Source organism: Mytilus californianus, unplaced genomic scaffold (genome assembly GCF_021869535.1).
Source record: "Mytilus californianus isolate M0D057914Y unplaced genomic scaffold, xbMytCali1.0.p SCAF_1, whole genome shotgun sequence".
Lineage (NCBI taxonomy): Eukaryota > Metazoa > Mollusca > Bivalvia > Mytilida > Mytilidae > Mytilus > Mytilus californianus.
Window position 1 is genome coordinate 66,338,366 of NW_026262581.1, and position 18,935 is coordinate 66,357,300.

The following is an 18,935-nucleotide window of genomic DNA, read 5'->3' on the forward strand; positions in this document are numbered from 1 at the left end:
TCTAGTGTTAGTCGTTGGTCGCTAGGTGAGTTGAACTCACACAAACATTTTCATTCCCAATATGTTCCCAAGCCAGGAATCTGTAATCTTGTGTTTTTCGTTAGTCGCTGGGTGAGGTGAACTCACACAAACATGTTCATTACAAATATATTCCAAAGCCAGGAACCTGTAATCTAGTGTTTGTCGTTGGTCGCCTGGTGATGTGAACTCACACAAACATGTTCATTCCCAATGTATTCCCAAGCCAGGAACCTGTAATCTAGTATTTGTCGTTGGTCGCTAGGTGAGGTGAACTCACACAAACATGTTCATACCCAATATATTCTCAAGGTAGGAACCTGTAATTTAGTGTTAGTCGTTGGTCGCATGGTGAGGTGAACTCACACAAACATGTTCATTCCCAATATATTCCCAAGCCTGGAACCTGTAATCTAGTGTTAGTCGTTGGTCGCTGGGTGAGGTGAGCTCACACAAACATGTTCATTCCTGATATATTCATAAGCCAGGACCTGTAATGTAGTGTTTGTCGTTGGTCGCTGTCTTCCATATTTTTGTGTTTCTGTTCTTTATACAAAAGTTAACCATTGATTAATCTGGTCTTTAATTTAAACTCCTTTTCACATATAGCTCTTCACTTTTCTACGTATTTATTGATCTCTTCCTTTCTAATGCTTATGTTTGAACGTTCTTAGTTAATGCTGGTAAATCGAAAAAAAGCGCCTCAGACCACGAATTCTAAAAACAGTTTTATCATCATCGTTGGAATAATATTCAACGTTTGGTTTTCTCTGAATTGTGTGACATTTTGTTGTACATGCGAGATGCCTCGATGGCCCATTTATCTAAGAAGTTCATCTGAAGTAATCACTAGCACTTCAACTTTAAGGTTGTTGGTTTGAACTTAGTAGTGGCAAAATGTGTCTGATTCCGATCTTAATTAACAAGGATTACCAGTGGTCCTGTACAAGGTTGGAAGTTTTTTCTGTGTACTTCGATTTTATCAACCAATAAAAAAAATAGTCGCAAAGTTATAGCCACGATCACTGAAAGCAGGGTTAATGCACAACGTCATATACATTAGATTATTATTGGAAGCAGTCTTTTCTCATGGCAACACCAAACAAAACTGTATTAGCTAAGAATTAAATTGAATATTTTTTCCTCTTTATTTGTCTTGGAATTGTAAGTTTGTCTTTGACTTTTGAATTTAGAAATTCCTTTCGGTATATTCTGTCTCTCTTTTTATAAATCGAAAGTGTATAGAGAAAGGCAAACCGATGAACAGTTTATATTTTTGGGCCGGGTGAGGATATTCTCACTAACATTTAAAGTGTTCTTGAAGAAGTCTTGGGGGGGAGGGGGACACGATAGGAAAATCCTGGACGAAAATTGTTAAAAAGGTAAATTATTAATTTGAAGGAGTTTGATATTTTCTCCTGTTTTCAGTATTCATACATTCTTGGCTTTCAAATGTTTGGGGTTAGACACACGAAATTTAAAGTGTTATTTTTGTGTTTAAAGACGTCCCCGATTATATGTAATACCTTTTTTTTACAGTTTCTACCATACTAGTGGGATAGTGATTAATATATACCACTTGGTCGTCAGTGAGGACTTCTTGTTGTATCAATTCTATGACCGGACTTTGCTATTACACGTTATATAAATAATAATCGCTGATTCATAAGATAATATCTAAGAAGATTCCAAAGTTAAATATTAAAAAAACCTTTCTTGAATACAATTACTTAGAAAAAGGTCAACAGTACTTTCACGATGTTGCTATTAGCCGATAGATAAAAATATATTAGGTGAGTGAAATTTGACGGGTATTTGAGGACAAGTCCTTTCCCAAAAAAGTGGCTGTAGATTAGAAGTGACTTCTGGTCTTGCAGGCGTACTAGCTCAATCAAATATGACAACCTCTAAGAATCTTCGACTCATTTCCCAAAAAATATTTGACTCATTTCCAAAAAATCTTACGAGAAAAAATAGTAAGTAATGAACATTTCAGTATAACTTACGATAAATTTTTGTCATAAGATTTTTTGCGAAAAGAGCCGATCACTTGACATGTCGTAATGAATGCAAAGTTTACACCTTTCGTCACATGCGATCTGTCAAGCATGTGAAGTAATCTGATCAGGTCCATTTTGTATTGTTATGGTTGACGACATATGTATTATGTCATTTCTGGTTGATAAAGTCACCATCAAATTATGTCTAAAATCCCTCTTAATAATCAACGTGTCGTGCATAATGTACTACAGGACTTCTAAGGTAAGGTAATTGTAGTTTATGGATGTGTTAAAATCTCATAAATCGAGTAAGAAGACACATCAAGGTATCAAACAAAACTGAGGGAATCGCATGAAGTCCAGAGCAGGGTGACTAGCTGCGTTTATGGGGTTAGAGACTTCTGCTATAACATACCCTCTGCCCAATCTGCGGCGATAACATATCTCAATCTATACGTAACACTTGTTCCTGTTCTCCTTATACGGACTTCATTAACAGTGATCTGCCCCTGAAACAGCTCTAACAGGGTTATGAGGTCTTAGATATTTAGATACCAGAATTGTCGTGTGATCTGTAAATTTACTAATTGTCACCTTTTCACTAGTATGACACCTTGGTACCTTCTCTCTCTAGTATGGGTTTACATAGTGGGTAATGCATAGATAGCAAGAGAGGTATTATTTGTTGACGCGCCTGTTTGGTTCATGCGATTGCTACAGATTTGGAAATTCACCTTGTTCAAACTGGATTGATAAGATTTAAACATTTGTTAACTACTGTTAATTCTAATTTTATATATAATATTTTTATAAAATTACATAGTCTCTGGTACTTTTGGATTAACAGAACACTCGTAGTATAGTTAAAGCAGAGTAAGCATCCAATGATAAGTTGGATGTGGTGATGTCTCAGTCGAGGAAAAGATGAAGTGATTGTATACGACATTAAGAATATATTTGTGGTCTTCAGTGACAAAAATATCCAACAACAGTCAAATAAATATGTTGTCAATTAAAATATCAGTGCATTGGATAAGGCTTGTACCATTCAATGAAGCAGCCTAGTTGGGAATATGTTAAGCAGCACGTTTGTCATTAGGCCGAGAAATTTGTTTTATTTAAAAATTGCGGTTTTTATCCAACGCAATCATAGGTTTGAACGTTGTATTCAATTCAGACTTGTTTATAATACAAGATATATATATAAGACAACGTGAACTTTTATAAGTTTTCTTTGAGGATGTATGTATCTTTGTTTTGATCGTTGAACTCTCTTTGCTTATTTTTTCTGCTTTTGATGTTTTGTTGTAAAAAAGCAATTGTTTGATTTTTTTTTGCGAGATTTATCTAATTAATATTCTTCATTCACCGTTGTGGCGTGATCGTCAGTTTGCAAAGAATTCCGCTCAAATCGGTGCTAGGGGCCGTCTTACACTTGCAGTGAAATGAGAGTTTTTGCTCCGTGTTGAAGGCCTCGCCGTCACTTTGAGATGAAGAACACCAATAAAAGCACTGTTTCTTTCCTTTTTTTTCTGAACATGTATTAGTTTTGTGTCATTGATACTTACCCCATATCCTTTTTTTTTTTTATTGTATTTTTAAATCCATTTACACAAACACAATACAAATGAAAGCTAAATCTAGTGAAGCAAAAGAATAAGAACATGAATGGCGTTTTTAAAAATTGTTTAGGACAGGTTTATTCCAATGACATTTACATGTAGCTGTGAAAACAATCTTGCAAACAAAATTTTATTCCAGAGGACATTATTGTGGAAACAAAATGATAATAACTCATCATAGATACATCAAAAGATACTTTTAGCTTTCATCAAAATAAGATGATTTTACTTTTTGTTTTAAATTTATTAAATCAGCAGGTTTTTATACAGAAAAAAGTTTATCTATTGAACAAAATACGTTTATTATATATTCTTTCCAAGGCATTTATGTTTCACTCAGTAAAGTAATAAAATTAAGGATCTAAGATAACAAAATATGAGGACTATCAGTTTATTCACAATATAGAACTAGTGGTGTATGAATTTCAAACACTGTTTGTATTTTGGTTGATAGTTTGCTTATAGTTGATAAACTGTTAGTATTTCGGTGGATAGTTTCCTTGTGGTGGTGGATAGTTTGCCTGAGGTGGAGGATATGCTGGTGGTTGATTATACATAACGCCGCCTGGTTGGGGATACTGACCATACATCATTGGTGGTGGAGCTGAAATGACAAAAATATTGAGTCATACCCATTGTAAACTGATTTTGTACTACTCACACGTTATATCGTTCCTTATAAAACTTGCTGTCTCATAGCTAATTAAGCTTAAATTAAGAAAGAAAAGGCCATTACAACTTTTTTTAAAAGATTTTCTCTGTAAGTGGATGCTTAAACACTGGAAAGGGATTGAGTTTTCACATCATCTACATTTTCACATTTTCATTATTTCAGTAAAGATTTGTAGGTGTTTTGGTTTTTCTATGAATAAACTTTATTTCAGCAAGCATGTTATTTATTTACTTGATCCAGATGAAAGAAAAATTATGACCAGCGTGCATCTCCGGTACAGAGAAAGTTATCAATTTTCAATAACATAATTATATAATCGCCCAAAACATGTATGTAATCTTTGCCTCTGGAAGTAAAGCGGACGTCAATCATGCCACTAAATAAAAATATGTTATTTCAAAATTCAATGAAGATTTATACACTTTTTCAAATGCACAAAACACTGAATATAAATCCCAATATCAAGCAACACGTCCCCTATCTAAAATTGAGACAAAATATTTATTTCCCGAAGCCGAGACAAATAAATAATAGTCGAGATGAGAAAAAAATAAAAAGATATGTAGAATGATAAACAAACAGAAACTATTAATCTTATCTTTCGTAAACAAACTATTATACCTTCAGTTTTGTGTTTTGGCTTTGCTTACATACTAGAGTTATTACGAATGTTAACAACCTGAACATGTTTTCCTTACCAACCATACATGAAGATCTCTACAAATGTTTCTAACTTTTTTTGTAGACAAGAATGTGCATCGAAACCAGTAGTAAACCCTTTTTTTTTCATTTTAACGAAAACCAAGTAATAACTTCTCTGTTATTAAGATTACCTTGTTGTTGTTGTTGCTGTTGTGTGATAACAGTAGTTCCGCCAGAGTGAGGGGTGTTGTGAATAGTTGTCACTCTTGTTCTATTTTTGTTTTTACACACAGCAATAATAACAACAATGATAACTATAAATATGATAATTCCTACTACCGCACCGGCTATGGTACCACTGAAAAGGTTAATATAGAGTATCAATACATATCAATACATATATGAATAAAAGAACAAAATGTGAATCAAATATATAAACAAATTATACTGATCATTTTCTCAAAATAACCAAAGCGAAGGAACAAAAGAACTGTCTCGTAGAAACTATGTGCAGAAGATAGTGTTACTCTCTATCAGAAGCGCTACCTAAAAGTGCATGGGATTCACATTATGAAAAAAAACATGTACAGAAAATGAGGTTCAAATATGTACATTGATCACACATTTCAGAAAAACGCCCGTCCCCATGCCCTATAATCGTGCAACTCAGACAACGATTAATGCTACTAATTCAAAGATTATGGGGAACTTTAGTAAATTCTTGTATGATAAACTTTTTTTTATTTAAAATCAAAATAATAATAAAAACATTATTCACAACCGCCTGATGTGTCATCACAATAATAAACACGGCAAATGGAGTCATGGCAGTATTCACTATTAACCTGCTCAACAATTTTCCATCTCGACCACGGATAAATGTTATTGACAAGGACAATTCAGTAAACTTCTGTAGAATAACACTTTCATTTAATATATCAAAAGGGTTATATAGGCAAAGAAAAAATAAATGTTACATACCCGCTTGCTGATGTATCACATACATAGTAATAGCCATAACCATAAGAGTAACGGGCGTAGTAACAGTATTCACCATAAACTTCCAAAACTGAAAAATATCAAATCTTCATCTATGTCAGATTGACAGATATTGAATTCTGCGCAAAACTGTTATTGTTGTTTATACATAATTCGAATTATTTACATACAAAAAAAGTATTTTAACCATGATCCAGCGCCATATTATTCTATGTAGCTTTTGAGTTCCACATGTTAGGGAATATGGCAGGTTTTTTTTCACTTTTCCGTTGATTGATAGTTTTTGATTTTGTTAGTTTTATGGACTTCCCCTTTTTCAATTTGCCTTGGAGTTCATTATTTTGGTTATTCTTTTGTATTGATATAGTAATGGGGAAAGAATCATCAGTGCACACAAACAAACACGCACACAATCTTGTTTACACATGTCTGATATGTGAATTCTCATTTTAACATTGAACTGTCATGATTGCAACAATATCGCATCGCAGCTCAATTTTTATCACTCAGTGTCCATCCTTTGTCTGTTAACATTTCAAACGTCTTTGCCTCACATACAACAGTACCATTCGACATAAACACATTTTACCAGGACCCTTATTTGGGTGTTTAGTTTCAACTGACTTTACCCTCAACCAATAATGCGACAGTTTCATAAAAAATAGAACAACTTACAAAATGGTAGAATTGTTCCCGATATAATTTTAAACTATTTTTTACATTATAGTCATGCAATAACTAGTTACAGATCAGAAGTGAATGTGAATACTCAACTCTTTGTCTCGGTCAACATAATTTTGCAGATCCAACTTATTTGTTTTATTTTTTAAGTTCTTTTCGTCCTGAATACGCATGAAGTATTCCGCTGGATATTAAGCAAACAACATAGTTGATGGACATGATACAAAACTCGATCAATGCAACTTTTGAAATCAAAATTATACTACTTTTTTTTTCAAATAGAAAATAACATGATTTTATTTCTTAATGAAATCATGTTATAATGTCTTAGATTTGAAACTGAGTTTGTCATTATATTTAAATTTATGATACTTTATTCAAAATACAGCGTATTTTAAATGTACGACATATTAGACATACATGGATCATATCTCATATACAGACATAATTTTATTATATAGTGAGAACAAATATCAATCTAAGATAGTACAATAATCAGTATAACGCTGAGCAAGACTTACTATAGATAATATTAACATGATTAATGTGATATATAGAGAATTTCCTATCACAAGTTTTTCAGAGTAAGTTACACCACACCTCTGTAAGAAGTTACATGAATATGGCGTATATACTAAAAAAAATTAAATCATATGTCTGGTGGAATTTCTGACACACTGCTGTTAAAATAAATATAGTAAATGATTTTTACACGACCGATAGAAGGAAAACAAAAGTACGACATTAAAATAAGGTTTTATATTAGGGACCGGTCGTTATTTATCTCCAGGGGGGCCAGCAAAAAAGTAGGGGGGGGTCATGAAAAAAATTGAATCTGATAGAGGGGGTCATTCTTTTTCAGGTTGATCAAGTAGGGGGGTCATGATTTTATTGGCCATAGATTCATTTATCGCCATATACCATGACCATAGACTATACATGTATAGTTGTTTGGGCCCTTCAGAGCTAATTTGTCTCCTAGTTTGACTCTTTCACAAATATGAAACTGTCACTATCAGTGATCTACCTAGAGCTAGTCACTTTACTCCTTGACTAATTTTATTGTCAAGTGACTAATGAATATTACCACTAAATGTGCAAAACAAATCACTTTTCTTATGTTTTTCTTAGCCATGATGTTATAGAACTAAGAAACTAGGAATAGAGACTATAAAATTGGTTTCATAATCCTGGCTTCAACACAGCAAAAGTAGACTTTGCTTTTTGAAGGTGACACCATTTTTATTTTTCAAGATGAACTCATATATTTTACAAACTGTTGTTTTATGTGTACAAAAAAATATTCTATAAAGACATTTTCAAAGCATTTTATTTTTATTTTTATTCCATATCTTGAATATACCTCATATAGATTTCCACTATAAATAAATATATGAATGGTTTGTTCATTGTTGAAGACCCTCTGGTTCTGTCTTCTGTCTGAGTGGAGAGCGACAATGTAGAAATGAATCATTTATAATAAAAGAAATTATTTAAAGGCCAGGAAAAGCTTCATTTTAATATCTCTAATTTGAAAAAAGACATCCTGACATTCTGTATGAATCCCAGGGGTGTTACTGACTATCCTTTCGGGTATAACTGTGCCGACAGCACTTGCCAAATCATACCCTGTTCTAATCAGAAAACATTGAAAATCATACCTGTTCTAAACAGAAAACATATAAAACCATACCCTGTTCTAAACAGAAATATTGAAAAACATACCCTGTTCTAGACACGCTCAGAAAATGTATACTCTGTTCTAGACATGCTCAGAAAATGTATACCTTGTTCTAGACCGTATAAAATAGATGCTGTTCTAGACCCGGGTTCTAGACTGTATCTTAAACAGTTAAATAAGCCATCCTGTTCTAGTCAAATAATTTGTTTAAAAAAAGACCCTGTTCTCACCAGCAATGCATGAAAAAGCAACCCTGTTGTAACCAGCAGGACATAAAAAGGGGACCCTGTTCTATCCTGCAGGGCATGAAAAAGGGACCCTGTTTTGCGGCACACTCGTACTACTAAAAATATAGGAAGTAACCTCCCGGGGTATGAATACAATAAAAAGTAATGCTCATATACCAAAACAAAGTTAAAAATTTTACTCTTTAAAACTGTAAATGACAAAATCATTATTAAATACTAGTAGCCAACTTAAACTCCAATTAGTTTTGAGTTTGACGAGATGATGCATATCATTGGAAGAATACAGAGCTATATATGCCACTTTTTAAAATCTGATTTATATATAATATATTGGAAATTTTGACATTTTGAAAATACTTTTAGTCTAAGATACTGTATTCATTTAATTGTTTTGGAAAAAAAATTTTGGTGATGGGATCTTCACAATAAATGAATATTTTGTTTAACTTTATAAGATTTGCACTTCTCACATATGATATACTGTCTCGTGATTTTTTTTTTTTTTAATATAGAGCAATTTTATTATATAAAAGGGTATTTTCAGTAAAAAAATACAAAATTTGTGATTTGAAATAGCAATCAAAGTGCTGATTTGAGATTATTATGGTTTTATTGTTTTATGATAATATTTAAATATAAACTAATTGTTGATATTATAGTACATTGCATTTGTGTTTATGGCAAAAATTCTTGACACTCTTTCTTCAAACAATGGGCATTTGGCTTGTTAAAGACTGTGAAGTTACATCAGTGTATTCTTCTATCGTATGTTGTCCTCAATGTATTCTCTGTGTATGTGTATTAAAATACCTTACTAGGAATATTAGCAACATATAATAATTGAATCATTTGAAACCCTTCAATTATAATCAGAAAAAAGAGGGGGGACCAAAAGTTTTTATGTAGTTGCAAGAGTGGGGGTTAAATTTTTTTAACACATTTTGAAAAGGGGAGAGGTCAATCATTTTTTATCATTTCAAATTTACATTTTGTCGCCCCCCCCCCCCCCCCCCCTGAAGATAAATAATGACCGGTCCCTAACGCATACTCATCCTGTACCAAGTCAGGAATATGACAGTTGTTATCCATTCGTTTGATGTGTTTGAGCTTTTGATTTTGCCATTTGATTAGGGACTTTCCTTTTTGAATTTTCCTCGGAGTTCAGTATTTTTGTGATATTACTTTTTCTTATATATTTTTTGTTTATGTTATAAATTACTAGTAAAAGGTAATTGATTTTTCGGTGCAACAGCTACTTAGCACTTACCGCTGAATATAGAATTCAGAAGAGTAGAGTACAAAATACGGCGTAGAAGCTCCATGATTATTTTCCTCTTTTACTTTTGAAGTAGACCAAATCTAAATTGCATTTAACTTCTAGATATAAATAATAGTTTATGTAGTGTTATCAAGTAATTTAAAATAACTGAGTATAGATAATAACAAATATTACAAAATGTTTATTGAACTTTAATTTTCTATATGCGTAACAGTCTATAAACAATCACAATAGAAATATAATATGTTTAAGTGAATGAATACCCTTTATTATACTTGCTTTGCCAAATATTTCACAAATAACTTTTAAGCAATTTATGCAATTTTCAAGATATTGTCAATTTTACTTTTTAATAGAATGCAAAAAATCGCATTATTATTTTACTTTTGAAAGAATGCTAAAATTCTGCTAATAACTTGGACTAATGTTGAAACATGAAGTTTTCAAATACTAGTAAGGAAAACAAATCTCGGTGCACTGCTCAAACCAATGCCATCACTCCGACAAACGGAGGCATTTTATTCAATTGATTTCGCGATGTGTCAGGCTTACGAACATTACGTTTATCTCACATTATATTGCCAGAGTTAGATTTCAAATTTTATCTGAAACGAGAGTACCTGGACTCGTGTGATAAAAATTAACATATACGTTAAAGATGGCGATTAATACTTTGCTACTTTAAAGAATGTTTGCGATGTACGTTCTCGTTCCTTGTCCATTTAAAATGAAATATATTTTTTTAACATTTTTCTTTGTTATTGTTACATTATTTTTTTCTATCTATCTATTCCTTTTATTTGTTTATCAATTTGCTTTCATCTGCAATTGCAATTGGTAACGCATGTTAAACAGAGAGCTCGAGATCCGTATTCCATTAATGGCATTTTAGATGAACACTGTCTTAAGTTCGAAACACTCATGATTTTCACATTTAATATTTTAACGGAGCGTTATTGTACGCTGTGATGACTTGTGCATTTTGTATGATTTCTCTTATTATCTTTTTTATCCATAGTTTACTAAAAATAGGACATATGCCATGTTCTCCCGTAATCACTTTTCAATTTTATTTTCGGGTTAACTGTGATACTTTCCTTAAATGTAATTTTATGTGCTCTAATTTCGTCTCAAAGGAAAAAAATGGATAATCTTTTCTACATTATTTTCCTTAATGACTTCCAAAACAAAACAAATAAAAAATGATTTATTGGCGAGGGTTGGCTTCATTTTTGGACCTTTTGAGTTTTGTCAGCACTTCAACGTCCGTATTTGGTTTTGGACTGTCAAATATTTTGGCCGTGAGCACCACTGAAGAGACATTAATTGTCGATGTGTGCATCTGTTGCAATAAAAATTGGTATCGTTAATATTACAAAAACAACTCCTTGATTTTGTTGGTTAAAACTCCGTGGTGGTAAAATCTGTGTGATTCTGATCTTAATTAACAAGTATTAGCATTTGTCATACTCGAGGTTTGAAGTTTTTACTGTTTATTCCGAATTTTTCAACCAATAAAAAATAGTCGCAAAGTTATAGCTGATCACTGAAAGCAGTGTTAACGCACAACGTCATATACATAAGATTATTGGAGGCAGTCTGTTCTCCTGGCAACATCAAGCAAAACTGTTTTAAATCAAAATTAAATTAAATATCTTTTCGTCTTTATTGTCATGACGTTGCCAGCTTGTCTTTCACTTTTGAATTTGAAAATTCCTTTGGCATATTCCGTCTCTTTTTTTTATGATTCGAAAGCAAAAGTTTTCAGTATATGGAAAAAGGTTAACCGAGGAAGATTTTGTTTGAGGCCGGGTGAGGGTATTCTAATTAGCATTTAGATGTGTTCTTGAAGAAGTCTGGCGGACATGATAAGAAAATTCTGGACGAAAATTATTAAAAAGGTGAATTATTAAATTGTAGGAGTTTGATATTTTCTCCGGTCTTTCGGTATTCACACATCCTTGGCTTTCAAATGTTCGGGTTTGAGCGTTCTTGATTAAGTTTAAACCAACGGCCTGAATATACTACAACAAATCTGGCAGACAGTAACCAACGAAAACATTGGACACAGGTTTCTGGCTTAGGACAAGCACATAAAGAATGTGGCGGATTTTATCATGTTTGTTACCGCCCAAATCTTAATTTTTACATTTGACAGGGGTATGACAGTATAACATAAAAAAATTGTTTAACTCATCATAGATACCAGGCTTATAATTTTGTTATCCAGACGCGCGGAAAAAAAACCTAAAGGAAACCGACATAAGAGAACCTGCAGTTACCGACAGCTATTTCAAACCTAAATTCAAATAATAAGTAAACCACGGTTTCTCAAACTAAAATGTCAATCAGTTGACCTCCGATGAGTTTAATGTAATATTGTCATAAAAAGTCTGAAAAAGCATGACAATCATTTCCAATGCCAAAATATAAGCATCGACAGGACTAAGGACAATAATTGATAATAATGCATGATTAGTTAATATTATAAGGACATTAGCTACTAATTTTAAAAAATCAAGATATGATTGTTTTTGTTTCAAACAGTTATAAAAGCGGAATTGTGAAATAATAGTTCGCTATTAGCAGTCAGTTTTGGTTCAATTTTCTCAAAAAAAGCTCAAAGACATCGATGGTGTATTATTGCCTTGCAAGTCAATAATTCAACTCATTTGATTCCGTATTTAAGCGAACTTCGATTTAACCCTTAACTTGGATGGGCTACGCATCTGCTAATCAGGTTTAGTTTTAAAAAAGAAAAGAATGCAAACAAAAGCTAAACAAGGCAGCCACCCGGAAGATGCCGTTTGTTGACTGATTCTGTACACGCATAAACAGTTCAAATACAGGTAAAACGATGATTAACATTTTTTTTTAGTCTATGACTTGAAATTAAACAGACCTAGAAAAATCCTTATAATACGATTGCATGTGCTGTCCTAATATTAAATTTATATTTTTGTTTACATCAGGTCATATGACCTACGGAATTCTTCGGAGTTCTTCACGGTGGTTATTTGATGGCGTCCATTATGATATAAATATATTGTCCATGCATTATAATTTGTTTCTTTAGAACTTTTTGTAATTTGAATAGCATTTTGATATGGTTTAAAACATGGGATAATATGAGTCGAATCGGTCAACATGAATTTGACAGCTAATGCCTCTTTAACAAAACAATCAATGTTATTACCGATGGAGACACTATTCATTGATCTGACTACATTGTTAAATTTATAAATTTTAACAATGAGACTATTCAAAAGAATATCAACTTTGTATGGATTGAATATAACTAACAAACTATACAAACACTATGGCCGTAAACATTAGGATGTAATTTCTCAACTTCTATAAGATTTCTACAAGTATAACGAAATTTCCAAATTAAATATTTATATCTATAAAAGAATTATGGTTTTTTCTTCACTGAATGTATGTTCAATTATAGGTTGTTTGGTATTGTTGGGAATACCGCGGGAGGTAAGACGTCGCGTTTTACCAATTGTATCTAGGGTTGACGTGAATGCGGGACGTAGCCTTAGCAGCTCGAATAGATATGAAGTAAACGTTAAACTGTATGGTTGTGTTCTTTCTGTATAACGATAGTTGAGTTAGCCCCGACATTTATGGTGCTGTGACCAGGATTACATCGAAGATGGAGAAGTTAAAGAATATAAGAAATGGAAATAGAAGTGCAGTGACGAAACTTTTCCGAAAATTCGAGGAGGCGAAGGAAAACACGGACTTCGACAGAGATGAACTACTTGCAACATACGATAATCTTACGCAAAAGAAGACATTGTTGGAAAAACTGAACGAACAGATATTGGAAGCAACGGATTCAGACAACGTTGAAAGTGAAATAGTAGATACAGATGAGTATTCAAATAATTTAGACACTAAACTTAGACATTTTCGTAATTTCATTCAAATTAGTCATAACCGTACACCAAGTTCCAATGTAACAGAATCTTCATATCAAGTTCTCAATGTAGAAAGCCCTCCTTTCCGCCCGGCAAATGTTGATAACTTTCAAAAAGCAACACCATTCTATGCTTCATCCGCCGCTCAACCACAGACAAGCTACAATGGCTCTGATACAGGTCATATTGCTCCACAAAATATAGCTAGTACTAGTAACCTTCGTTTACCCAAGTTATCACTACCGAAGTTTAATTGCAACATTTTAGATTGGCAAACGTTTTGGGACTCGTACGAATCTGCTGTACATTTCAATCCTAATTTGACAAACATTGAGAAATCTAATTATCTAAAATCGTAACTTGAAAGCGAGGCATTGAATCCGATTACAGGATTTGCGCTTACAAACGAAAATTATATGGAGGCTATAAATGTACTAAAGGAACGGTTTGGGCAAACACACCGAATTACGAAAGCCTACTTACAGGCACTTTTAGATATTGCCCAACCACGATACACCTTGTCAAGCTTAAGACTATTTTATGACCAATGTGAAGCCTACGTAAGAGGTTTAGATTCGCTCTGACAACCTGAGACGTCATATGGAACTTTACTGGTACCGATTATCATGAGAAACTTACCCAGTGAAATCAGACAACACTTAGCGAGAGAACACGGACCGTCCAGTTGGAATTTGAAAGATCTGAGAAGGAGCATATTGAATGAAAGTCAAATCATGGAGGCAGGACAAAATACAGGTACATATCTCGTGTCTTTAGACCGTCAGTTCGCAACGTCATCTACATGTACATTTCATACAGGAACAGAATCACCGCGAGAAAACACATCACACAACGCGAAGAGCCAACCCCGGAATATTACTGAAAGACCATGTGTTTTTTTGTAAAGAGATACATGCACCAGCACACTGTACCAATGTAAGTAATCATAAAGCTCGCATGTCTATTGTAAATCGTGATAATTTATGCTTTAATTGTTTAAGTAATCATCATGCTAATGAGTGTCAATCGAAACGAACGTGTCGACACTGCAACCAGAGACATCATTCCAGCCTATGTAGTGCAAGTAACAATGTTAACAGCGAAGGTTTAGCATTCATTACAAGCAATACAAATAAACAGATTCAATCTACACCTGTCAATCTTATAAATGACACTGAAAACGAGGAAGATACTAAAGTTTTGTATGGTCAGGTAATATATGTATGGATACGAATGTTTTATTTGATGAGGGTGCACAAAGATCTTTTTTAACAGATGATCTAGCGAAGAAATTGAATTTGAAAACTGAAGGAGCTGAAGTTGTACGCCTATCGGCATTTGGAAAGGACAACACAAGCACGAGAGAACTACGCAAAACCACTGTATTTGTCGAAACCGAAAATAGTCGTAAATTTCCTATTGAAGTTCTTATTGTTCCTACTATAGCAGTTCCAATACATAATCATATGCGGTACGTAAACCGAAATATGGATTATCTCAAAGGATTACGACTCGCTCATCCAGTTACTCAGGACGATTCTTTTGAGATATCGTTACTTATTGGTGCCGACTACTATTGGAACTTTATCGAAGACGAAGTAATAAGAGGAGACGGACCGATCGCGGTTAAGTCAAAGCTTGGATACTTACTATCAGGACCTTTACAACCAGGAAGGGTACGTTCGTCTACGACATCCAACATCTTGAACGTACTGGTTTCGAATAAATCAGAGGAATTTGGCTTAAAAGAAATTATAAAGGAACAGACACGTCGCGGATTTATCGAGAGAGATGAGGAAGCAGAACCGACAGGGAAAATATTAAAAGATGGACTGAATGATACGTATCTAATGAACTGTTGTGACTTATTATGGACTGTTACGAAAATGTTTGATTTATTGACTTACTTTCAAAATCCTATAATATGATACTATTTCATTGAAAGAAGGAACAGGTGCACGGAAAATATAGACATACTGTGATTTGTGAATACGAGATAGACTCATTGTGATTTAATATGAAGATAACTAATTTGGAAGTTAGTGACTGTGCTAAAGTTATTTAGTTAAAGTTTTGAATTTGAGAGACAGTAATTTGAATTCAATTTTACTTTATTGTAATTTAATTTGATATTTACTTTTAGCGGCCCGGAGAATGTTGAGAATACCGCGGGAGTTAAGACGTCGCGTTTTACCAATTGTATCTAGGGTTGACGTGAATGCGGGACTTAGCCTTAGCAGCTCGAATAGATATGAAGTAAACGTTAAACTGTATGGTTGTGTTCTTTCTGTATAACGATAGTTGAGTTAGCCCCGACAGGTATAGCCAAAAGCAGTTTTGACTTTTAAAATAAAGGCAACAGTAGTATACCCTGTTCAATAGTTACAACTCGATTAAGCAAAAACAAATCCGGGTAACAAACTAAAACCGAGGGAAACACATCATCTATAAAAGGAAAACAACGGAACAACAGAAACACTGAACTACAACAAAATCAAACGCCAACATACATAGAAATGGACTGTCTGATAACAACTGCCATATTCCTGATATGGTACAGGACATTTTAAGAAAAAATGGTGGGTTGAACCTGGTTTTATGGCTATCCAAACCTCCCGCTTATATGGCAATGTTAAAAATACCGCTAAATTAACAACACTACGTGACAGGAATACAGCACAAACAAATGCAAGAACACAGAAATACATAAATAAATAATATAATTGTGCATTACAACATGCAAACCGCCGAATAACAACGGACACTTCCTATGAATTTACGACAGCACACCAGGACACCTAAAAACGAAATATAAACTGCGCGTCACATGAATGGATCAACGTCACAAAAGGTGACGTATTTTTTGTGACCTTTATATTATCACAGGTAAAAATCGAAGAATCAAATAGATTTGTTTTATAACAGACACGTACAAGAATATTAAATTGGGATTGAGTTTGTAATGGTGTTATTTTATGTATTTTCTAACCATGACAAGAATATTAAAATGGAATTGTGTTTGTAACGGTGTTATTATTTGTATTTTCTAACCATGTCGGTTTTTCTTCTAAATAAAAAAAAAAATCCGTGAATATAGTTGCTTTAAACTTAAAATCATATAAATGAAGTAGCTGATTTTTTATCTTAACTTTTACATGCATATAGAAAATAAAAATAAAATAACTGTAATATAAGGTAAGATCATGTAAGACCAAACAGTAAACACACATGAAAACAAACAACATAAAACAAAAACCCAGTAGACGAACCACGAGTAACTCGACTATACTGACAAATAAAACATATGTGAAATGTACCAAAAATACAGAATTCAAACCACAAACGAAATAAACAGACAACATCTCAGCACCAAATGACCCAACGGACCCATACGTATAAGAAAGTAACAACCAAGTGCCCGAAAGCGGGATATATAAATACCGAACCACGTCGTCTCCAACAGCGAACATAAGACATAACAAAATATCTAATCGGACTTACAAAAGAAACATCATAACTAAATACATGAATGTTGAATATATGAATACCGAGACACGTTGTATAGCAATGCGAATTCACACTCGGCAAAACAGTCATATTCGGGAATAGTTAACGTTCGGTACTAAGCAGACCAGATGACATAGATTGTAAACCACAATCTAAGACGTGGTAAAAATATCGTTAGTTAGTTTAGACACAGACACATCGTATAGATCAACCAAATCGTGATTGTGTCCATAAAATTTACGGAGTGTAATTTTTAATCTTTCCTCCTCATAACTCTGTTGGAGCAGTTTCTGCGTAAGGAGCACACTCCTGTATATGAATTCCGTATAGTGTGAACATGCACGAGCATAACGTATCAATTGAGATATGTAAACACCATACGATTGGGCAGAGGGTATGTTACTGCTGAAAAATGGGAAATTGATAATTGGAAAGTTGAAATCTTCCCGTTTGTCATAGATTGTAGTCTGAAGGCGTCCATCTGTGTCTTTTCCTAAGTTGTCCGTTTATACATAAGAAAAAATATTAAAAACTGAGGTTACAACCCCCTTAAGCAAAATTAAACTTAGATGGATTTGGCTTTCATTTGTAGGTTCTGTTTTGATCATATAGCTCTTGGACTGTTTCGGTTCTTATACATCCTTGGCTTTAAAATATTCGGCTTTGAACGTTCCCGATCAAATTTAATCCGGAAAAGCGATTCGGACGCATGAAATTTATAAAGTGTTGTCTTCATATTTTACAGAGCTAGGTCGATAGCGCTGCAGGTTGACTATCAGACCTCAATAGATGGAGCTATCAGCTCAGTAGTCAGTACTTCTGTATTGACATGAATTATAACAATTTTTTCATAAATCGTCTGTTTATAAATTGAAAAATTATTAAAAACCTAAGATTAACCTCAAATGGATTTAACTTTTATTTTTGGATCCTTTTTGGTCATAAAACTCTTCAACTGTTAGTTTCATATACATCCTAAGCTTTCAGGTATTCGGCTTTGAGGGTTCCTGATAATGGAAAATCCAGAAAAGCGCTTCGGACGTATAAACCTATAGAGAGTTGTTTTAGTATTTAGCATACGTTCTTCACATGAATAATTATTTACACATCGTACATGTGGAACTGCATGTGAAAATATTGATAATTATATCAAAACTCATTTAACAGATAAAAAATAAATCGTATACATAAAATCGCAACAAAAGTAGGTTTAACCTTATATTCAATCCATTTTTAATCAATCTCTATCGTGCTGTATTCTGGTTCTGATAATTCCACTAAAAGCTAATTGGTAAAATATTCGAAGTAAGAGCTTATCAAAACTTACCGCTTATCGTTAAATTCAGAAAAGCAGAGTACAAAATACGATGTACAAGATCCATACTTATTTTGTCAAGTGACTTTTAAATGATATAAAAATGTTATTGTACCAGATAGTGGTATGAACAATAGCCTTTGCAGTTTAAATATATAGTATCGTCATTCATTAAACAGTTATTCAGATACTATCATGTATTGTAAAGGTTGGTTATTCCTTGTTTTGCTATATGCTTTACAATTTGAAAAAAAGAACAGTATAAGTATAACATGCAGTGACGGACTTCCTCAATTGAATCTTTAATATTAATATTGACTATTGATGCTATACAAGGTACT

The 18,935-nt window shown here is 33.3% G+C and overlaps 1 protein-coding gene across 4 annotated transcripts in view; it reads right to left on the bottom strand.

The window, feature by feature from the left end:
- Nucleotides 1-18,732, bottom strand: part of LOC127722919 (TM2 domain-containing protein DDB_G0277895-like) — a 122,398-nt gene extending 103,666 nt beyond the window's left edge. Inside the window, exons 1-4 of one of the 4 annotated variants that reach the window (XM_052229358.1) lie at nucleotides 18,607-18,732; nucleotides 5,937-6,024; nucleotides 5,147-5,313; nucleotides 3,693-4,244 (exon numbers count right to left, since the gene is read on the bottom strand). In XM_052229358.1, coding sequence (XP_052085318.1) covers nucleotides 4,117-4,244; nucleotides 5,147-5,313; nucleotides 5,937-6,024; nucleotides 18,607-18,661 — 438 coding nt within the window. In that variant the 5' untranslated portion in view covers nucleotides 18,662-18,732 and the 3' untranslated portion in view covers nucleotides 3,693-4,116. Of the gene's footprint in view, nucleotides 1-3,692; nucleotides 4,245-5,146; nucleotides 5,314-5,936; nucleotides 6,025-9,831; nucleotides 10,011-18,606 lie in introns of those variants that run through there. The other 3 variants (XM_052229357.1, XR_007991766.1, XM_052229359.1) reach the window with 3 other exon arrangements.
- Between the last annotated feature and the right edge of the window lie 203 nt (nucleotides 18,733-18,935).